Source organism: Protobothrops mucrosquamatus, unplaced genomic scaffold (assembly GCF_001527695.2).
Source record: "Protobothrops mucrosquamatus isolate PMUCROS unplaced genomic scaffold, P.Mucros_1.0 scaffold1418, whole genome shotgun sequence".
Taxonomy (NCBI): domain Eukaryota; kingdom Metazoa; phylum Chordata; class Lepidosauria; order Squamata; family Viperidae; genus Protobothrops; species Protobothrops mucrosquamatus.
Genome location: NW_015387603.1, coordinates 265,372 through 283,074, shown reverse-complemented (window position 1 = coordinate 283,074; position 17,703 = coordinate 265,372). Strand labels below are relative to the sequence as shown.

Sequence of the window (17,703 nt, the reverse complement as noted above, 5' to 3'; positions counted from 1 at the left end):
AATATTTATTTTTAATGATTTTTTAAAACTTTGTATTGTATTGTATTAAACTGTTTTTAACTGGCTGTAAGCCGCCCTGAGTCCTACGGGAGAAGGGCGGGGTATAAATATAATAAAATGAAAAATGAAATGAAAAATTTATTTTAAACTAAATTCCCATTCAGTTCAATGAATCTTTTTTACCAGGATGTAAAAAAGATGTTGAGACTCTAGAAAGAGTACAGAGGAGAGCAACAAAGATGATTAGGGGACTGGAGGCTAAAACATATAAGGAACAGTTGCTGGAATTGGGTATGTCTAGTTTAACGAAGAGAAGGACGAGGGGGGACATGAGAGCAGTGTTCCAGTATCTCAGGGGCTGCCACAAAGAAGAGGGAGTCAAGCTATTCTCCAAAGCACCTGAAGGCAGGACAAGAAGCAACGGATGGAAACTAATCAAGGAGAGAAGCAACCTAGAACTAAGGAGAAACTTCCTGACAGTTGGAACAATTATTGAGTGGAACAACCTGCCTCCAGAAGTGGTGAAGGCTCCAACACTGGAAGTTTTTAAGAAGAGACTGGACAGCCATTTGTCTAAAATGGTATAGGGTTTCCTGCCTGAGCAGGGGGTTGGACTAGATGACCTCCAAAGTCCCTTCTATGTTGTTGTTGTTATTATTATCATCATCATCATCATCACCATCATTATCATCATTATCATTATTATCTCTATTATTATCAACTAAATTGATAAAATATATATTGTTTATTTCATTTCCATCTTCATTCCTGGCAATGCTTAACAAACTTTTACATCAGTAATATTTTATCAGATATTTTATCCAGTGAAAAGAGTTTAAATTTATGCTTATTTTAGGCATGCCGGTGTTTGTACATCCTTTTATAGTTTAATTAAACATGCTACTTGCTCAACATCATCACTGTGCCCTGCCTGGAAAGCTTAAAGTTTGCTGATACATAGGTGAAAGTTTTTGACCGAATCACAACCATAACTCTTTTAACATGTGTGTGACATAATTCTACATATAGGATTAAAGCAGTTAATTCATTACTTTGTCATCTTTTAAAGGTGGGCCATAAACAGAAGTTGCAACTGGTTCCTAACAAAATCCATGTTATGAAAACTCTCAGCTTGAAACCACTTCTTTTTGGTAAGAAATAGAGGCTATTTTAAAATATATCTGTACATCCTATTCCAAGTTCTAGGTATATTATTATAGGAGCAATCTGTCTTTCGGTCTAGCATATTTATAAACCGCTTGCCCTTGGTAAAACCAGGACATGGTTATCTTTTGTTTCTCTTGGTCATAGAGAGTCAGTTGTGGTCTTCAAAGTAACTAAAGCTGTCTTGGTGCTGCAGCAATTTCCAGCTTGTGTTTCAAATGTCACCTGCCAGGTTTTTCCATCAAATCTCTGAAGACGGAGGTTTCTGTAGCCTGTTAACTTTATGTGTAAGAGAAGGTTAGGAGCAATTGCTGACCTTTTCTTACATACACATTGTTCTTATTCCCTATCATTAATAAGAAAGAAATGAAAGAAAAAAAGATCCATTTTTGTTGAGTTCTGATTGAGTAACAGTGGTTCTCAACCTGTGGGTCGGGACCCCATTTGGGGTCGATCGACCATTCACGGGGGTCGCCAAGCAAGGCTGTCCGCCATTTTTTTTGTCCGCCATTTTTTCCCCCTTTTCCGGCTGGTGCCTTACCTCCCTTGGGCTGGGCCAGCTGGTGGTCGGCCTGTTCCGTCTCTGCCGCTTGCCAGCTACGCCTCGGCCGGCGCAGGGGGCGGAGCCACGCATGCGCGGCACTCCCGGGCAGGGAAAGTNATCAACGTGCTGGGCTTGCTGCTTTTCGTGCACATCAGCTCCGACGACGGGGGGGACCCGGAGCCGAGGAAAGAGCCTCCTGGCGCCGTCCAGGAGGCGCCCGTAGTACTGCCCGTTTCTTCCGGCAACTTGGACCCTCAGGCTCTGCCTCGCCTGCAGGGCATTAAGGCAAGCGCTTTCCCGCGGGCGACGAAGGGGGCGGGTGGGGGGGTGGGGGAATCGGGGCTGCTTTTTCAGGAACTCCTTTTGTCGGTTTTTTGCTCGAAATGAACGTTTTCAAAAAGCGGGGAGAAGCCGGTCCCCCACCTCGGAGCGGCCCTGTCTCCTCTGGCCTCCGGTGAGGCGTCTGCACCGAAACAGCAGCCTTGAGGGCAGGGCTGAGTCCCCGGTCTCCCCTTCGGGTGAGGTCGCCGCTTGTCTTTGAACTCTGTATCCCTTAGAGCAGTGGTTCTCAACCTTTTTAATGCCGCGACCCCAACCGGTCGTAAGTCGAGGACTAAACCGATCGTAAGTCGAGGACTAAACCGGTCGTAAGTCAAGGACTACCCAACCGGTCGTAAGTCGAGGACTAAACCGGTCGTAAGTCAAGGACTAAACCGGTCGTAAGTCGAGGACTAAACCGGTCATAAGTCGAGGACTAAACCGGTCGTAAGCCGAGGACTACCCAACCGGTCGTAAGTCGAGGACTTTCCCTGCCCGGGAGCGCCGCGCATGCGTGGTTGCGCCCCCTGCGCCGGCCGAGGCATAGCTGGCAAGTGGCAGAGACAGAGCAGGCGGAGAACTCAGTGGTTCTCAACCTTTTTAATGCCGCGACCCCAACCGGTCGTAAGTCGAGGACTAAACCGGTCGTAAGTCGAGGACTAAACCGGTCGTAAGTCGAGGACTACCCAACCGGTCGTAAGTCAAGGACTTTCCCTGCCCAGGAGCACCGCGCATGCGTGGCTCCGCCCCCTGCGCCGGCCGAGGCGTAGCTGGCAAGCGGCAGAGACGGAGCAGGCCGACCACCAGCTGGCCCAGCCCAAGGGAGGTAAGGCACCCGCCGGAAAAGGGGGAAAAAATGGCAGACAAAAAAAATGGCGGACAGCCTTGCTTGGCGACCCCCGTGAAATGGTCGATCGACCCCAAATGGGGTCCCGACCCACAGGTTGAGAACCACTGCCTTAGAGTGTTTCTCAACCTTGACAATTTTAAGGCATGTGGACTTCAACTCCCAGAATTCCACAGCCAGCGATGCTGGCTGTGGAATTCTGGGAGTTGAAGTCCACATGCCTTAAAATTGTCAAGGTTGAGAAACACTGCGGATCAGGAAAGCTATGGCAAATCTAGACAGCATACTAAAAAGCAGAGACGTCACCCTGCCCACAAAAGTGCGTATAGTCGAGGCCGTAGTTTCTCCAGTTGCAATGTATGGCTGTGAGAGTTGGACCATAAGAAAGGCTGAGCGACGAAGAATTGAGGCCTTTGAACTATGGCGCTGGAGAAGACTCCTGCGAGTCCCCTGGACTGCAAGGCGATCAAACCGGTCAGTCCTAGAGGAGATCAACCCCGACTGCTCTTTAGAAGGCCAGATCCTGAGGTTGAAACTCAAGTACTTTGGCCACCTAGTGAGAAGGAAGGACTCACTGGAGAAGAGCCTGATGCTGGGAAAGATTGGGGGCAATAGAAGAAGGGGACGACAGAGAATGAGGTGGCTGGATGGAGTCACTGAAGCAGGAGGCGTGAACTTAAATGGGCTCCAGAAGATGGTAGAGGACAGGAAGACCTGGAGGAACGTGGTTCATGGGTTCGCGATGGGTCGGACACGACTTCGCAACTAACAACAACAATCCCTCCATCCTGGTCTCCAGTCACACCGATGGGAGAAGCTGGCAGTCTTAAAACTATCGCCTATGACAGGTCTCCCTTTGAAGAAAGCCTCCTTGGATATTTCCTGTAGTCATCGATTTGCCATCTCACATTTTGATCCCAATATATGCATAATATACAGGTAATCCTCGACTTACGACAGTTCGTTTGGTGACCGTTCAAAGTTACAACAGCACTGAAAAATGTGACTTATGACAGTTTTTCATCGTTATGACTGCCGTGGCATCCTGTGGTCACAGGATCAAAATTCAGATGCTTGGCATCGGACTCATATTTATGACCATTGCAGTGTCCTGGGATCATGTGATCACCTTTTGCGACCTTCGGACAAGCAAAGTCAATGGGCCAGTCAGATTCACTTAACAACCGTGTTAGTAATGGAAGAACTGTGGTGATTCACTTCACAACTGTGGCAAGGAAGGTCGTAAAATGGGACAAAATTCACTTAACAAATGTCTCACTTAACAAAAATTTTGGGCTCAATTTCGGTCGTAAATTGAGGAGTACCTGTAATCCTTATTTTAAAAAGGATGCTTGACATCCTTTCCCCCCCCCCCCAAATCAGTTTTTCAGATTTTTTTAACATCTCCCTTTCTCAGTGGTGGAGAGGAATTTCAATTTCAATTGAAAAAATGGAGTGAGGAGTTAACATTATCTTCTATAAGTGTATGAACATTCTCTCACCATCCCAGTCTGGATAGCTGCCTTATCTTTTGTATTAAGAAAAACAGTAAGATTAACATGGTAACCTGGATCTTCAGAAATAGGTGCTGAAGAAAATTATTTACATTCTTTTAGATGCTTATTTTGTTCTTTGTACAACTGCAGATTTTATTAAGAAAAAAGGTGGACTGTTTCCTTGCTACCTTTTTAAGGGCTACTAGTTAAATGTTTGCAATTTGTGCATTTATTTTAAACTAAATTCCCATTCAGTTCAATGAATCTTTTTTACCAGGATGTAAAAAAGACGTTGAGACTCTAGAAAGAGTACAGAGAAGAGCAACAAAGATTATTAGGGGACTGGAGGCTAAAGCATATAAGGAACGGTTGCTGAAATTGGGTATGTCTAGTTTAATGAAGAGAAGGACGAGGGGGGACATGATAGCAGTGTTCCAGTATCTCAGGGGCTGCCACAAAGAAGAGGGAGTCAAGCTATTCTCCAAGGCGCCTGAAGGCAGGACAAGAAGCAACGGGTGGAAACTAACCAAAGAGAGAAGCAACCTAGAACTAAGGAGAAACTTCCTGACAGTTAGAACAATTAACCAGTGGAACAACCTACCTCCAGAAGCAGTGAATGCTCCAACAGTTTTTAAGAAGAGACTGGACAGCCATTTGTCTGAAATGGTATAGGGTTTCCTGTCTGAGCAGGGGATAGGACTAGATGACCTCCAAAGTCCCTTCTATATTATTATTATTATTATTATTATTATTATTATTATTATTATCATCATCATCATCATCATCATCATCATCACCATCATTATCATCATTATCTCTATTATTATCAACTAAATTGATAAAAATATATATTGTTTATTTCATTTCCATCTTCATTCCTACATCAGTAATATTTTATCAGATATTTTATCCAGTGAAAAGAGTTTAAATTTATGCTTATTTTTACGCATGCCGGTGTTTGTACATCCTTTTATAGTTTAATTAAACATGCTACTTGCTCAACATCATCACTGTGCCCTGCCTGGAAAGCTTAAAGTTTGCTGATACATAGGTGAAAGTTTTTGACCGAATCACAACCATAACTCTTTTAACATGTGTGTGACATAATTCTACATATAGGATTAAATCAGTTAATTCATTACTTTGTTATCTTTTAAAGGTGGGCCATAAACAGAAGTTGCAACTGGTTCCTAACAAAATCCATGTTATGAAAACTCTCAGCTTGAAACCACTTCTTTTTGGTAAGAAATAGAGGCTATTTTAAAATATATCTGTACATCCTATTCCAAGTTCTAGGTATATTATTATAAGAGCAATCTGTCTTTCGGTCTAGCATATTTATAAACCGCTTGCCCTTGGTAAAACCAGGACATGGTTATCTTTTGTTTCTCTTGGTCATAGAGAGTCAGTTGTGGTCTTCAAAGTAACTAAAGCTGTCTTGGTGCTGCAGCAATTTCCAGCCTGGTTTCAAATGTCACCTGCCAGGTTTTTCCATCAAATCTCTGAAGACAGAGATTTCTGTAGCCAGTTAACTTTATGTGTAAGAGAAGGTTAGGAGCAATTGCTGACCTTTTCTTACATACACATTGTTCTTATTCCCTATCATTAATAAGAAGGAAATGAAAGAAAAAAAGATCCATTTTTGTTGAGTTCTGATTGAGTAACAGTGGTTCTCAACCTGTGGGTCGGGACCCCATTTGGGGTCGATCGACCATTTCACGGGGGTCGCCAAGCAAGGCTGTCCGCCATTTTTTTTGTCCGCCATTTTTTCCCCCTTTTCCGGCTGGTGCCTTACCTCCCTTGGGCTGGGCCAGCTGGTGGTCGGCCTGTTCCGTCTCTGCCGCTTGCCAGCTACGCCTCGGCCGGCGCAGGGGGCGGAGCCACGCATGCGCGGCACTCCCGGGCAGGGAAAGTCCTCGACTTACGACCGGTTGGGTAGTCCTCGACTTACGACCGGTTTAGTCCTCGACTTACGACCGGTTTAATCCTCGACTTACGACTGGTTTAGTCCTCGACTTACGACCGGTTGGGGTCGCGGCATTAAAAAGGTTGAGAACCACTGAGTTAGAGCAATTGTATATCATTGTTTTATTGAGTCTAAAATGGTACCTCACGAATGGTTTTATTAAAAGAACTGAAAGGGGTATAACCTAGATCAGGAGTGTCAAACTGCCAGACCGTGGACTGGTTGCATCATGCGGAGGCCGCACCCACCCCAGGTCTGGCAATGCAAAAAAAGTCACGATATGTCGTGACACGTCACATGACACGGTGAGTTTGACACACATGACCTAGATGGAGCTGATGGCAAATATAATTTCTAATAGCCAATAGGAATATACTAAAAGCACCTTTGAATGCAGTTAGATTACCTTTCTCTTCCTAATGAACAAATTTAATTTTGCCCTTATTTATATCTTATGGTAGAATTCTTTGATCCTGATAATATTTTGGAAATTACTGCAAAAAACAACAAACTGATATTTTGTAGTATTTTGTGATTTGCATCCTCCATTAAAAAAAAAAAAAAGATTAAATGCAACAGAGAGGCCCTGCTTCAACATACTCACTGATAAACAAGGGCTAAGTTAATAATGTAGAGCCAGTTTCCAAGATTCTGCAACTTATCCCCTTGTTTCTTCCAATATGTACTCTGACTTTTTGAGAAAATTGCTTTCTAGATTGTGTGCTGCCATAAGGGCTTGACATATTATTTTCTTCTTTCTCTCATACACATATTTTGAAGAAACTGTACAATTGGTATGTTTTCCTCCTCAGAGTTCCATAGATAGTTTAATAGAAATTAAACATTGTCCTGTGCAACCTTTCATCTTGCATACACAGTTAAAAACAAATTAAAATCTTATTTTTTAAAATTCTTCTCCAAAGATTACTAAAACTTGTTTCCCTAATCCTGTCTAAGGCTACTTCCTCACTAGAAAATTATGCTTTTAATACCCAAAAGCTCTCATTACTTTACATTGGCATAGAGATACTATAATATCAATAAATCATATAATGGAAGGGGTCCATTTAGGTAATCAACCACAAGTTTTCCCAATTTCAGCTGAGTAATTAAAGTCTTCCCTCACTACAATTTTATGCTACCTTGAAAATCTGCAGTTTTTTTTTTCAGAAGGCATCAGCCACATCTTCTTGAATAAGTTAACTGATGGCGTTGCCTTTATTTGTTCCTCCACTTATTTTAACATCTCTACATATTGCTAAATTCATTCCCTCAGGTTTATTAAAATGGAAAATATAGTGAGAAACTAAGTGTTCTTGTTTATTTTAAAATAACTTTTTAAAGCACATGCATAGTTAGCATTAGTTTCTAAATGCATAATATTTATAATTTGTGAATTTTAGAAAGATTTCCTTTTAGGTACAATATTTGAGTCTGTGTAAAATACAAAATAATATTTGAGCAAAAGAAAACTAATTGAGCAAAAGAAAACTAATTAAAGGTAGAAGCTTGAGATGATGCCAAGAAATAGAGAGTCATTGTGGTTCCTTCTAAGCAGTTTGGGTCCAACGTTTGTCATATTTCTATCACCACACAAACAGTTTGTAGATTTCAGTTGTGATTTCATGATTGAGCAGTTTAGGAATCTGGAAGAGATTCAGTAGTGTGCAAAAACTTCCCAGAATGTCCCAAATTTGCAAATAACCCGTGAATATTTTTTGATGTAAATTTCATATTTCCTAACTGCCCATCTCCCTCAGAGAAGGGCTCTGAGCAGTGTACAATATAATCAATAAAATTATCATAAAAATCAGAATTAATTTAAGATTAAAAAGTTTTAAAATTATAAAAATAACATTATAAAATTACAAAAGGTAAAGAATTCCAAGATGGAATGTTAGCAGTTGTTAATGCAGGCGGGGGTTTTCTCATGGAGCCACCCAGCCCCATGGGTTGTGTGAGCCTCTGTGACCCCCATGCTGGCCCCACAGCCAAGTTTTAACCCTTTTGTGGAAGGACAAAAGACTGGAGGCTTTCCTCACCTCTGAGGGCAGGGTGTTCCACAATGCAGGGACATCGGTAAAGAAGGCCCTCCTAGATCAGGGCTAGGCAACCTTGGCTCTTTTATGACTCGTGGACTTCAACTCCCAGAATTCCTGAGCCAGCATGGCTCAGCTTGGAAACCTCTCCCTTTCCCCTCAGCATGGCTGGCTCAGGAATTCTGGGAGTTGAAGTCCACGAGTCATAAAAGAGCCAAGGTTGCCTACCCCTGTCCTAGACCCTGCCAGTCGAGAGAAAACTTGTTGGTATCTGCTCAAATGTTGGAGATATGCAGTTTTCGTTGATTCCTTGAATGTACTCCTCAGTGAAATAAGATGAAATGAATTCTGCTTTCCTTTAGGCAATTCTAGATGATTTCCGGATGGAGAATATTGGCAATCTTACTACATAACATAGGTAGGCCTAGACCAGGGGTAGGCAACCTTGGCTCTTTTATGACTCGTGGACTTCAACTCCCAGAATTCCTGTGCTGGCTCAGGAATTCTGGGAGTTGAAGTCCACGAGTCATAAAAGAGCCAAGGTTGCCTACCCCTGGCCTAGACTTAACAAGTGTTGAAATGAGGGCAGTCAAATTATCTTGAATGATGCCCACCTGAATATGTTAGAGTTCTGATTGAGTCATTGTGTTGTTTGCCTGCCTAATCATTTTTAAAACCACCGTTTTTCCTCTCTCTTTGTTTAGAGGAAAAACAATATTAATTCAGAGACATTTGTTTAGCTGGATCAAGCGTTGGAGTTTTGATTGCCAGAGCTTTGTGAACTAGTTAGCAGAGTTTGGGTGTGAACTTGGAAGTTTTATTTGCTTATAGGATGTAATTTGCAAGATTTCTATTTTAAGCATGAAACAGAAAATTAATTGTGGATAGTGGTATGCATCTTATTTTGGCAGGAAATTAACTTGTGAGTTTTATCCCTGGTCTTTATTGAAAACATTGCCCTCTCAGTGCAGTTCAATGAAAGCCTTTTAAAACTTAACAGTAGATTGCTTGTTGTTTTCCTCATTACAAATTTATTTAATCAATAGAGGGCAGGAAAGTTAAGGAACAATGGTCCTCTAAGAGAAGTGTGTTTTCTTCAATTGTACTCGTTGCTATTTTTATTTCTTGTGAAGCAGGTAACAGTTTCTGAGCTCTGCTGGCTCAAATGAAAGGCTGAGCCTAAACTTGTATCATAAATCATAGTTTATGGCTTAGCCTTAGTGTGATCTATTTTTCTGGTTTGTTCACAGATATTTAGGCAAAATACCTTTTTTTAGGATTGGATATTACCGAGATATTAGTTCAGTGATGGCGAACGTTTTAGAGACCGAGTGCCCAAACTGCAACCCAAAACCCACTTATGCATCATCGAGTGCTGGGTGGGTGTGGCCCATTGGCTGGGTGTGGCCCATTGGGTAGGCGTGGCCCATTGGGTGGCATGGCTGCAGTGGTAACGGCAAACTGGGTGGGACTAAAAAGTTCAATCAATCAATTCCAACTTTGCAAGAACTTTTTTTTTCCTGCGAGAAGTTGAAATTGACTGATTGAACCTTTTTTTTTTGCACATGGCGGCGGAGGTCTAAAGCGAAAAGGTTTTATAAAACCCAGCTGAAGGCCTAGGACTGGGGCGACGGCGCGAGTGCCCACAGAGAGGGCTCTGAGTGCCGCCTCTGGCACCCGTGCCATAGGTTCGCCACCACTGTATTAGTTTCTTGCTTCATAACTGTGGAATATTTGGACCTAACTATTTCCTGCTTCATAAATCATCTTAAACATCAACACTGGCATTTAAGTAGCTTTGGATTTTTCAATGTTCGCCTTTGGATGGGAAAATCATTTTCTTCTGCCTTTCTTCCATGTTAGAAATCCCAGATTTCCTGAGTGAAGATGAATGTAAATTAATTATACATTTGGCTCAGCTGAAAGGCCTACAGAAAAGCCAGATTTTGCCCACAGAAGATTACGAAGAAGCTATGGAAATGATAGATATCAGCCAGATGGATATCTTTAATCTGCTAGATCACAACCAGGATGGACAACTGCAACTTAAGGAGGTATTCAGAATGGAATGATTGGCTATTAACTGGGAAATATCAACCTCATTCAGGTATAGCCCTGAATCAAGTCCTGTAAGAAAAGGACTGAGAGCCTTGGGCTGGCTCATACCCCTGCACTGTTAAGATGAGAAAATTAAATATATTTGTAAAAGTTTGTAATTACATTTGAACTTGGATAAACTGCACTTTGTTTTAACTACTGTTTGTTCTAACAAGCCAACTTTAATATATGATACATTCTCCCTTTTATTTGGATAAACCAATCACTTCCTAGTCTGAATGTAAGGAGAAACTGTGGTTAGTTAAAAACAGAGGCATAATTTCCAGTTTTGCTTTTTGTGGCTATGCCAATAGAGGACAAAAAAAAGGAGATGGGGAAGTGTAAGATCCTGCGGCTTGCATCTGTAATGAAAAATAATGAGTTAGTCTTATATCTGAATGAAGTCATACTGTGAGAATATTAAACATTTTGAATTATCAGACCTTAACTATCGTGTTTTAACATCCCGGTACAATTCTGCATGTTGCATCATTGACACATATATGAGGACAAAACTCCAAATAAAACAAATAACTAGAGAAAAGTTTGTTCCTGTCTAAAAAATCTGGTGGCCCATTGTATATGCTGGGATCCAGTGCAACCAGAAATATGGGTGCTTCATTGATTATCTGTTAATAGCATTTGCCAGTTAATTTTTGAATTAGTGGATTCTACTAATGCTTCCTGATTATATACATAACTCGTCTTTAATGGTAAGGTCATCTCTCTGCACTGTGTTCCAATTGCAGGTGCTGACACATACCCGCCTGGGAAATGGTAGGTGGATGACACCTGAGAGCCTCCGGGAAATGTATGCCGCAGTCAAAGCAGACCCCGATGGTAATGGTAAGACAGAAGGCTTTTTAATGCACTGTGTAGCATTGTTCTCATCCCTATTATTCTGTCACATTAGATTGGAACAAATATAAAAATAGTCATATCACAGTTTAGTATTAATATTAGGATCAAATCAGAGGTTTAACAAAAACAGCCAAAGTTGTAACAATCAACAAGCATTTCAGTGAATATAAAGCAACTTACATTTAATTTTATGGCCAATCAGACCGTGGCAAACACCAACTTTACTTTTTAAGCACTGCTGTGTGGTATCCGAAGCAGAACATCCAGATCCAGTCATAGTTTCATTCCAATCTTGTGAACTCTAAAGCTTCCTCTTTCCGCTATGTACTGTAGTCAAGATGGTCAGTGATTAATATTTATATGTTATTTATATGTAAAGGTGAAGGTTTATACATATATTGTATGTAGCATGTTTAAATGTGTGTTATGTATGTGTACACTTTTGAGAGGAAGCAACTAAATTTCATTTTTAATGTGTGCCAATGTGCCCACAGTAAATAGGGTTGCCAGGTCTGCTTCCAAAAAATAGCGGACAAGCGGGGTGGCGGGGTTAAGTAGTAAAAAAAGTAGACTGTACAGCTTTAGATTACGTACCATTTCATCATAAAGCTTTTGAATAAAAAAAATGTCCACTATTTTGTGAAAAAAAATAGTGAACATAATGTGAAAAAAGTGGACTGTCCACTCAAAAAGTGGACACCTTGCAACTCTTAACAGTAAACAAATGACAATAAAGGTTATCTTATATCTTATCTTACTTCTACCCCAAATGATACCTCTGCCTTTAGGTACTGACACCTGTTTAAAAGCCAGAGAATCATTCTTCTCTGTGATATTTTAACTTCAAATGTTGTATTTTTACTTGCATTCTCTTTTTTGAATTTCTGCTCTCCCACCCCCACGGCTTTTTGTTTGCTAATACTGTGCCTTTTATTAATTTTATATAGATAAACATTCCTACTATTCAATAGCCCTTCCCCTCCACGTATGTTAGAGTTGCCCAGTTAAAGTAAATCTCATAGGGATCATCAGAGAAGGTTGGTTCCTGTGGTTCTGATGCGACATACCTCCTGACATCATGTTTACACTGATCAGTTTCTGGCCTGACATGGGCACATATGTTCTTTTCCTTCATTTTACCCAGGTGTTCTGAGTTTGGAAGAATTTAAACAATTGAACATTCGAGACTTTCACAAGTACATGGGTAGCCGAAAAGTGAAAATGAGCGATCTGGTGAGGAACAGCCAACATACATGGCTGTACCAAGGTGAGGGGGCACATCAGGTCATGCGCTCCATACGGCAAAGGTAAATTTATCTCACTCAGCAATTTTTAGCAATTAGCCTTGCTGTTGGCTTGCTGATCGGTTTTGCCAAAATGCATAAACCAGTGCACTTAATGCAGCTACTTTGCAAAGCACTAGAAATCTAAATGGCATTTTGTTGGTTAGTGATATATCCCGTATTTTTCCATCTATAAGACGCACCCTTGTATAAGACACTCTGGCATGCGAGTTTCTCCGCGCTGATCAGCCGCCAAACAGCTGAGCCGGCAAATCCGGAAGTTCGGCTGGTCAACGATCTTGCCCCCTCCCCCCTCCCGTTAGTGGCAAGCCCACAGGAGCTTGACACCTGCACCAGGCGGCATGGCAACCCACACAGGCATGCCCTGGGCTGCGGAGGTTACCATTATTTTTCCGTGTATAAGACGCTGCACTTGTATAAGACGCACCTGATTTTTGAACGGGGGGGGGAAATAGCGTCTTATACACGGAAAAATACGGTAAAATGTGAGAAATTGTATTTGCTGAAAACTTGAGGCAACGGCATAGAGGGTAGAATTTCAAAAGGACAGGTTTTAATTAAAACTGGTCACTATGTTTATAAACAGAATTTTCCTAATAAATTTTACTACTTAAAATGTACATTTTCCTTTATCTTTGTTTTGAATATTTGAGTTAGGAAAAAAAAAAAGCTTTGGAAAGAGTGACCCATACTTATTCAGGTGAAACAGAGAAAGAGATTGATTAGTATTTACAGCTCTTTTGCTCAGTTTTATTAATTCTTGAGTAAAATGAGTTTTAGATTATTCTGATATTGTCATTTAAATCTAATATCTTTATACTAGGTGTCTCAAACTCAAATGAATATTAGACCACATAATATAAAATGTGGAAAGTGGTGTGGCACATTTATGCATATGCAAAAATGCAACAAATATTAATGTTAATAAAATGTATGACTAAGTTAATACAAAACTTACAATAATTTATAATAATATAAAATACTTGACTTTATTGAAAGTTAATAAAAGCAAAAATATGTTTCCAACTGTAAATCAGCATTATTATATTACTGATTGATGGATCAGACTTGTATAGCTGCTTATCTCAAATGGATTATATGTGTGGCTGTAATGTCCAATCTATCTATTGTCCCTTATCATACTGTTTTGTTGTTCTGTGCACACCCTGGCATGATGACAAATGGTGATGTCATTAGCAGTGATTCTTCTGCATCTGTTCAGGGCCATCACATAAAGTGCAATGTCCTTCAACAAGACAAGACAACAAGGCAGGACAGGCTCTGCCTTAATTTTTTTTATCACAGGCCACATAAAATAATTCAGCAGGGACTGCATGCAGCCTACCAGCCAATGTTTGAGAATCCGGGTTTATTCTTTGCTCTTTTGAAGATACATATAAAAAAATACTTAAAAACAAATTTATGTTGACTTGTAGTAACTCTCGCTGACTCACATCTTCCTTGGGTTCCTGATTTCCTCTACCAGCATCATATGCAAAAAGTGCAACAAAATCTTAAAATGCCAAGCCAGAAAAACCTGCATATGTTCAGCATGATTTGCTCTTGCTTAAAAATAACAATTGTGAGGTGAATCAGAATCACTTTGTCAGAAAATGTTCTTGCTATAGCTCTACTGCAGATCCTCTTTGTTTCAGACTATTTGTCTTACCACTCTTACAGAATGGCTAGATGGCGTTAAGCATGTTTACCGAAATGTTTTTAACCAGTGTGTTTAGAATTGCAACATGAATAGATCTCCCTCTGTGTTATTTTTTTTCCCATGATTCTTTCTGAATAGTTTAAATTCTTCCTTATTTCTTCATGAGTTTCTATGTTCCATTAACCAGTGGAACAACCTGCCTCCAGAAGCAGTGAATGCGCCAACACTGGAAGTTTTTAAGAAGAGACTGGACAGCCATTTGTCTGAAATGGTATAGGGTTTCCTGCCTGAGCAGGGGGTTGGACTAGATGACCTCCAAGGTCCCTTCCAACTTTATCATCATCATCATCATTATTATTATTATTAGTGTCTTAAGCAAGATTTTTTGTACACTCCTTTTTTTGTATGGGAACGGATGCAGATGATCGGGGCCAGCATTGTGAACAGAATGTTTTTTGAAACAACTCTGCCTCCACCAGCTTGACCCTTTTTGAATAATTATTAAGAAGCCCTTTACAAATGCTCGAAGTAATCTTGATGGTCTGATACTGGCTAAGGGAATCTGAGTGGCTTGAATGGGAATATTTGTGGGCACCTTTTCACGCCAGCCTGCCTCTCTGCTTGTCTATCTTCAGGGTAATTAACTTAACCCATCTGTCGCCAGAGATTGTGGAGCACAGCGAACCGATGCAGGTCGTCCGCTATGACCAGGGAGGACATTACCATGCTCATATGGATAGTGGACCAGTGTTTCCTGAAACTGCCTGTAGTCACACCAAACTGATTGCCAACGAAAGCGCTCCGTTTGAGACATCTTGCCGGTAAGCCTAGAAACTGAAGACCGAATGGGTTTCCTGGCTACCTTGTAACAGGGATTGTGTGTTGCTTTTAGGATAGCAAATATTGTTCTCTCTCTTACAGCTATGTGACAGTACTGTTCTACCTAAACAATGTGACGGGAGGAGGCGAAACTACTTTTCCTATTGCAGATAACAGGACTTACGAAGAGTTGGTAGGTTTGTCTTTCCTGTGCAGTGTGTATTGGCTGTTTCTATAAAAAGTTACTTATTCGTTGGGCTTATATTTCATATTTCTACTCAGTTAAGTTCTCAAAGAAAAAAATAACAATAAAATTCAATAAATAAAATAAAAAACTCAAATCCAAACCATTCCTTTCTGTACAGATAGACACAGAAAAGCCTCTTCTGTAAAACTCTTCTGTCGGACACATTGGAAATAGGAAAGATGCTCCCTAGATCAAAGGTCCCCAACCTTTTGGGCACCAGGGACCGGTTCTGTGGAGAAAGGTTTTACCATGGACCGGAGAGTCTGTGGTTTTGTGTGCGGACCGGTTGTTGGCATGCCGCGGCACGGTACCGGTCCAGAGACTAGGGGTTGGGAACCTCTGCCCTAAATAATCAAGCTCTCAGCATTTTAGTGCTTTAAAAGTGAATGGCATAGCTATAAATGACACTCTGTAATTGCACATTTTTCAGTATAAGAACAGCAGACCAGCTACAGTATTTTATAGTAAATGCAACTGGCAGATGCTTTTTAAGGATAACCCGTTGTAGAGAATATTGCAAAAGATAAGATAGATCAAAATTGCCAAGCCAGTTGGCTGAGGAACAATAGCAACTGGACCATGGCTGTAATTATATACGGTAGATGCGCTTCTCATCCTAGCCATCAGTTGGGGATCAGGAATCACTCCCAGGACAGACTTGTGCTTTCAAAGCAGTGCAACTGAGCAGCTTCATATAGATAGGAAGCAGTATGGGAACAAGATGGAATCCAGTCAGACAGCAAAAGTCAGTTGAGAGATCCATAGCCTCAGTTTTAGAACATGGCCTAATAGGAAGGAATAGAACCACCGTAAAACTATGTCCCCGATGTGTAATCCCACAGAAGGGTAACATTGATGGCATTGAAAGCTGCTACAAGTTTCCGGAATTATCTAGCCAAAACAGTCTTAGTACCACATATCCCAGCCAAAAGCACAATTGAAATACAGTAGATAATATATATTAATCAGATGCAACTGAGTTCTTTTTCAATCACTTTTCCTAAAAATGAAATGTTTAAGATTCACCTTACTTCCCAGATTAAAAAAAAAGGTTTTTTAGTCACCCCTGCTGCTTCTTTAGGCAAGAGGGAACATTTTTCCCATAAGTATTGTCCCAGAGCAGTTTACAACAGATTAAAATCACACAAAAAATTACAGAGATCTAAACTAACCTTAATTTGCAATTCCAGTAAGTTACCAGGAATTCTCCACTGGAGAGTTAGAGGTATTTATTCTGAATAACCATGCAAAACAGGGTATTGGAAGTCAGCTGTTTAAATTTTATTTGGGCGTGTTTTGAAGCAAGAGGCTTAGCCTACGTTAGTAGAAGTAAGAAAAAAAAGGCTGCTGGCCAATAAATTAGGACCTTTTTATTTAGTTAAAAAGTTTTAATTGCTAAGCTAATTCAACACTATGGACTTAGTTAAAATATCATGAGATGTTTATTGCTGTTTTAATGGGAGATCTCTATATAAGGTGGAATGTATAATGGCAATGGAAGAGGTCCTTTTATAGATTCCCCGACGAACATCCTTTCTATACATTCCCTAATGAGCACTCTTTCTTCAGTCTCTAATCCAGAATGACGTTGACCTACGTGATACTCGAAAGCATTGTGATAAGGGAAATCTACGTGTGAAACCTCTGCAAGGCACTGCCATTTTCTGGTATAATTACCTGCCCGATGGGGAAGGTAAGTTTCTTCCTGAGGCAAACCCGATACGAATCTTCGTATTTTTATTTATTTCATTTATTGATTAGATTTTTATGCCGCCCAACTCCCCTACAAGATGACACCGCCTGGCTTTTATTTAATCCTTTGTTGGCTATTTTGGAAAGCTTAGAGCTGCAGAAAAGATTGAGCTGCAGTTATGTGAAGGTGATCCCTGGAATATTTGTTTCTCTGCAGGCTGGGTTGGCGATGTTGATGAATATTCCTTACATGGAGGCTGTCTGGTCACTGAAGGAACCAAGTGGATTGCCAACAACTGGATTAACGTTGATCCCAATAAAAGGCGACAGCTCCAGTTCCAGGAGGAAATGGCTCGATACATCAACAGTGAAAACGAGGACCAAAGCGAATGGACTGTGGACAAATCCTACAGCAATGTGCATGTAGAGCTGTAATGTTTGGAGATGCCTCTTGGCTGACTTGGAAGCACCTTTTTTTGCACTAGCATTTTCAGCTCTTCTATTCTCCCACATTTCCCAACTATTATGTTTCTTCAGAGAATGTAGGGTTGCCTATCTAGGTGGATTGGGGAAAGGAGAAGCAGGGCACTTAACGCAGTCTGAGGGAAAAGGGATTATTTGGAGAGAAGGGACAATGGCTGAGGGCGTC

The 17,703-nt window shown here is 40.9% G+C and overlaps 1 protein-coding gene across 1 annotated transcript; it reads left to right on the top strand.

Annotated features, from left to right (window-relative positions):
- The first annotated feature begins 1,117 nt into the window (after window positions 1–1,117).
- On the top strand, window positions 1,118–17,489 carry P4HTM (prolyl 4-hydroxylase, transmembrane). Its single transcript, XM_015821886.1, has 10 exons — window positions 1,118–1,151; window positions 1,818–1,993; window positions 5,529–5,610; window positions 10,238–10,428; window positions 11,221–11,317; window positions 12,477–12,639; window positions 14,932–15,117; window positions 15,218–15,308; window positions 16,932–17,055; window positions 17,272–17,489. Exons 1-10 carry the CDS (start codon window positions 1,118–1,120, stop codon window positions 17,487–17,489), a joined length of 1,362 nt encoding a protein of 453 aa, XP_015677372.1.
- The last annotated feature ends 214 nt before the right edge of the window (window positions 17,490–17,703 follow it).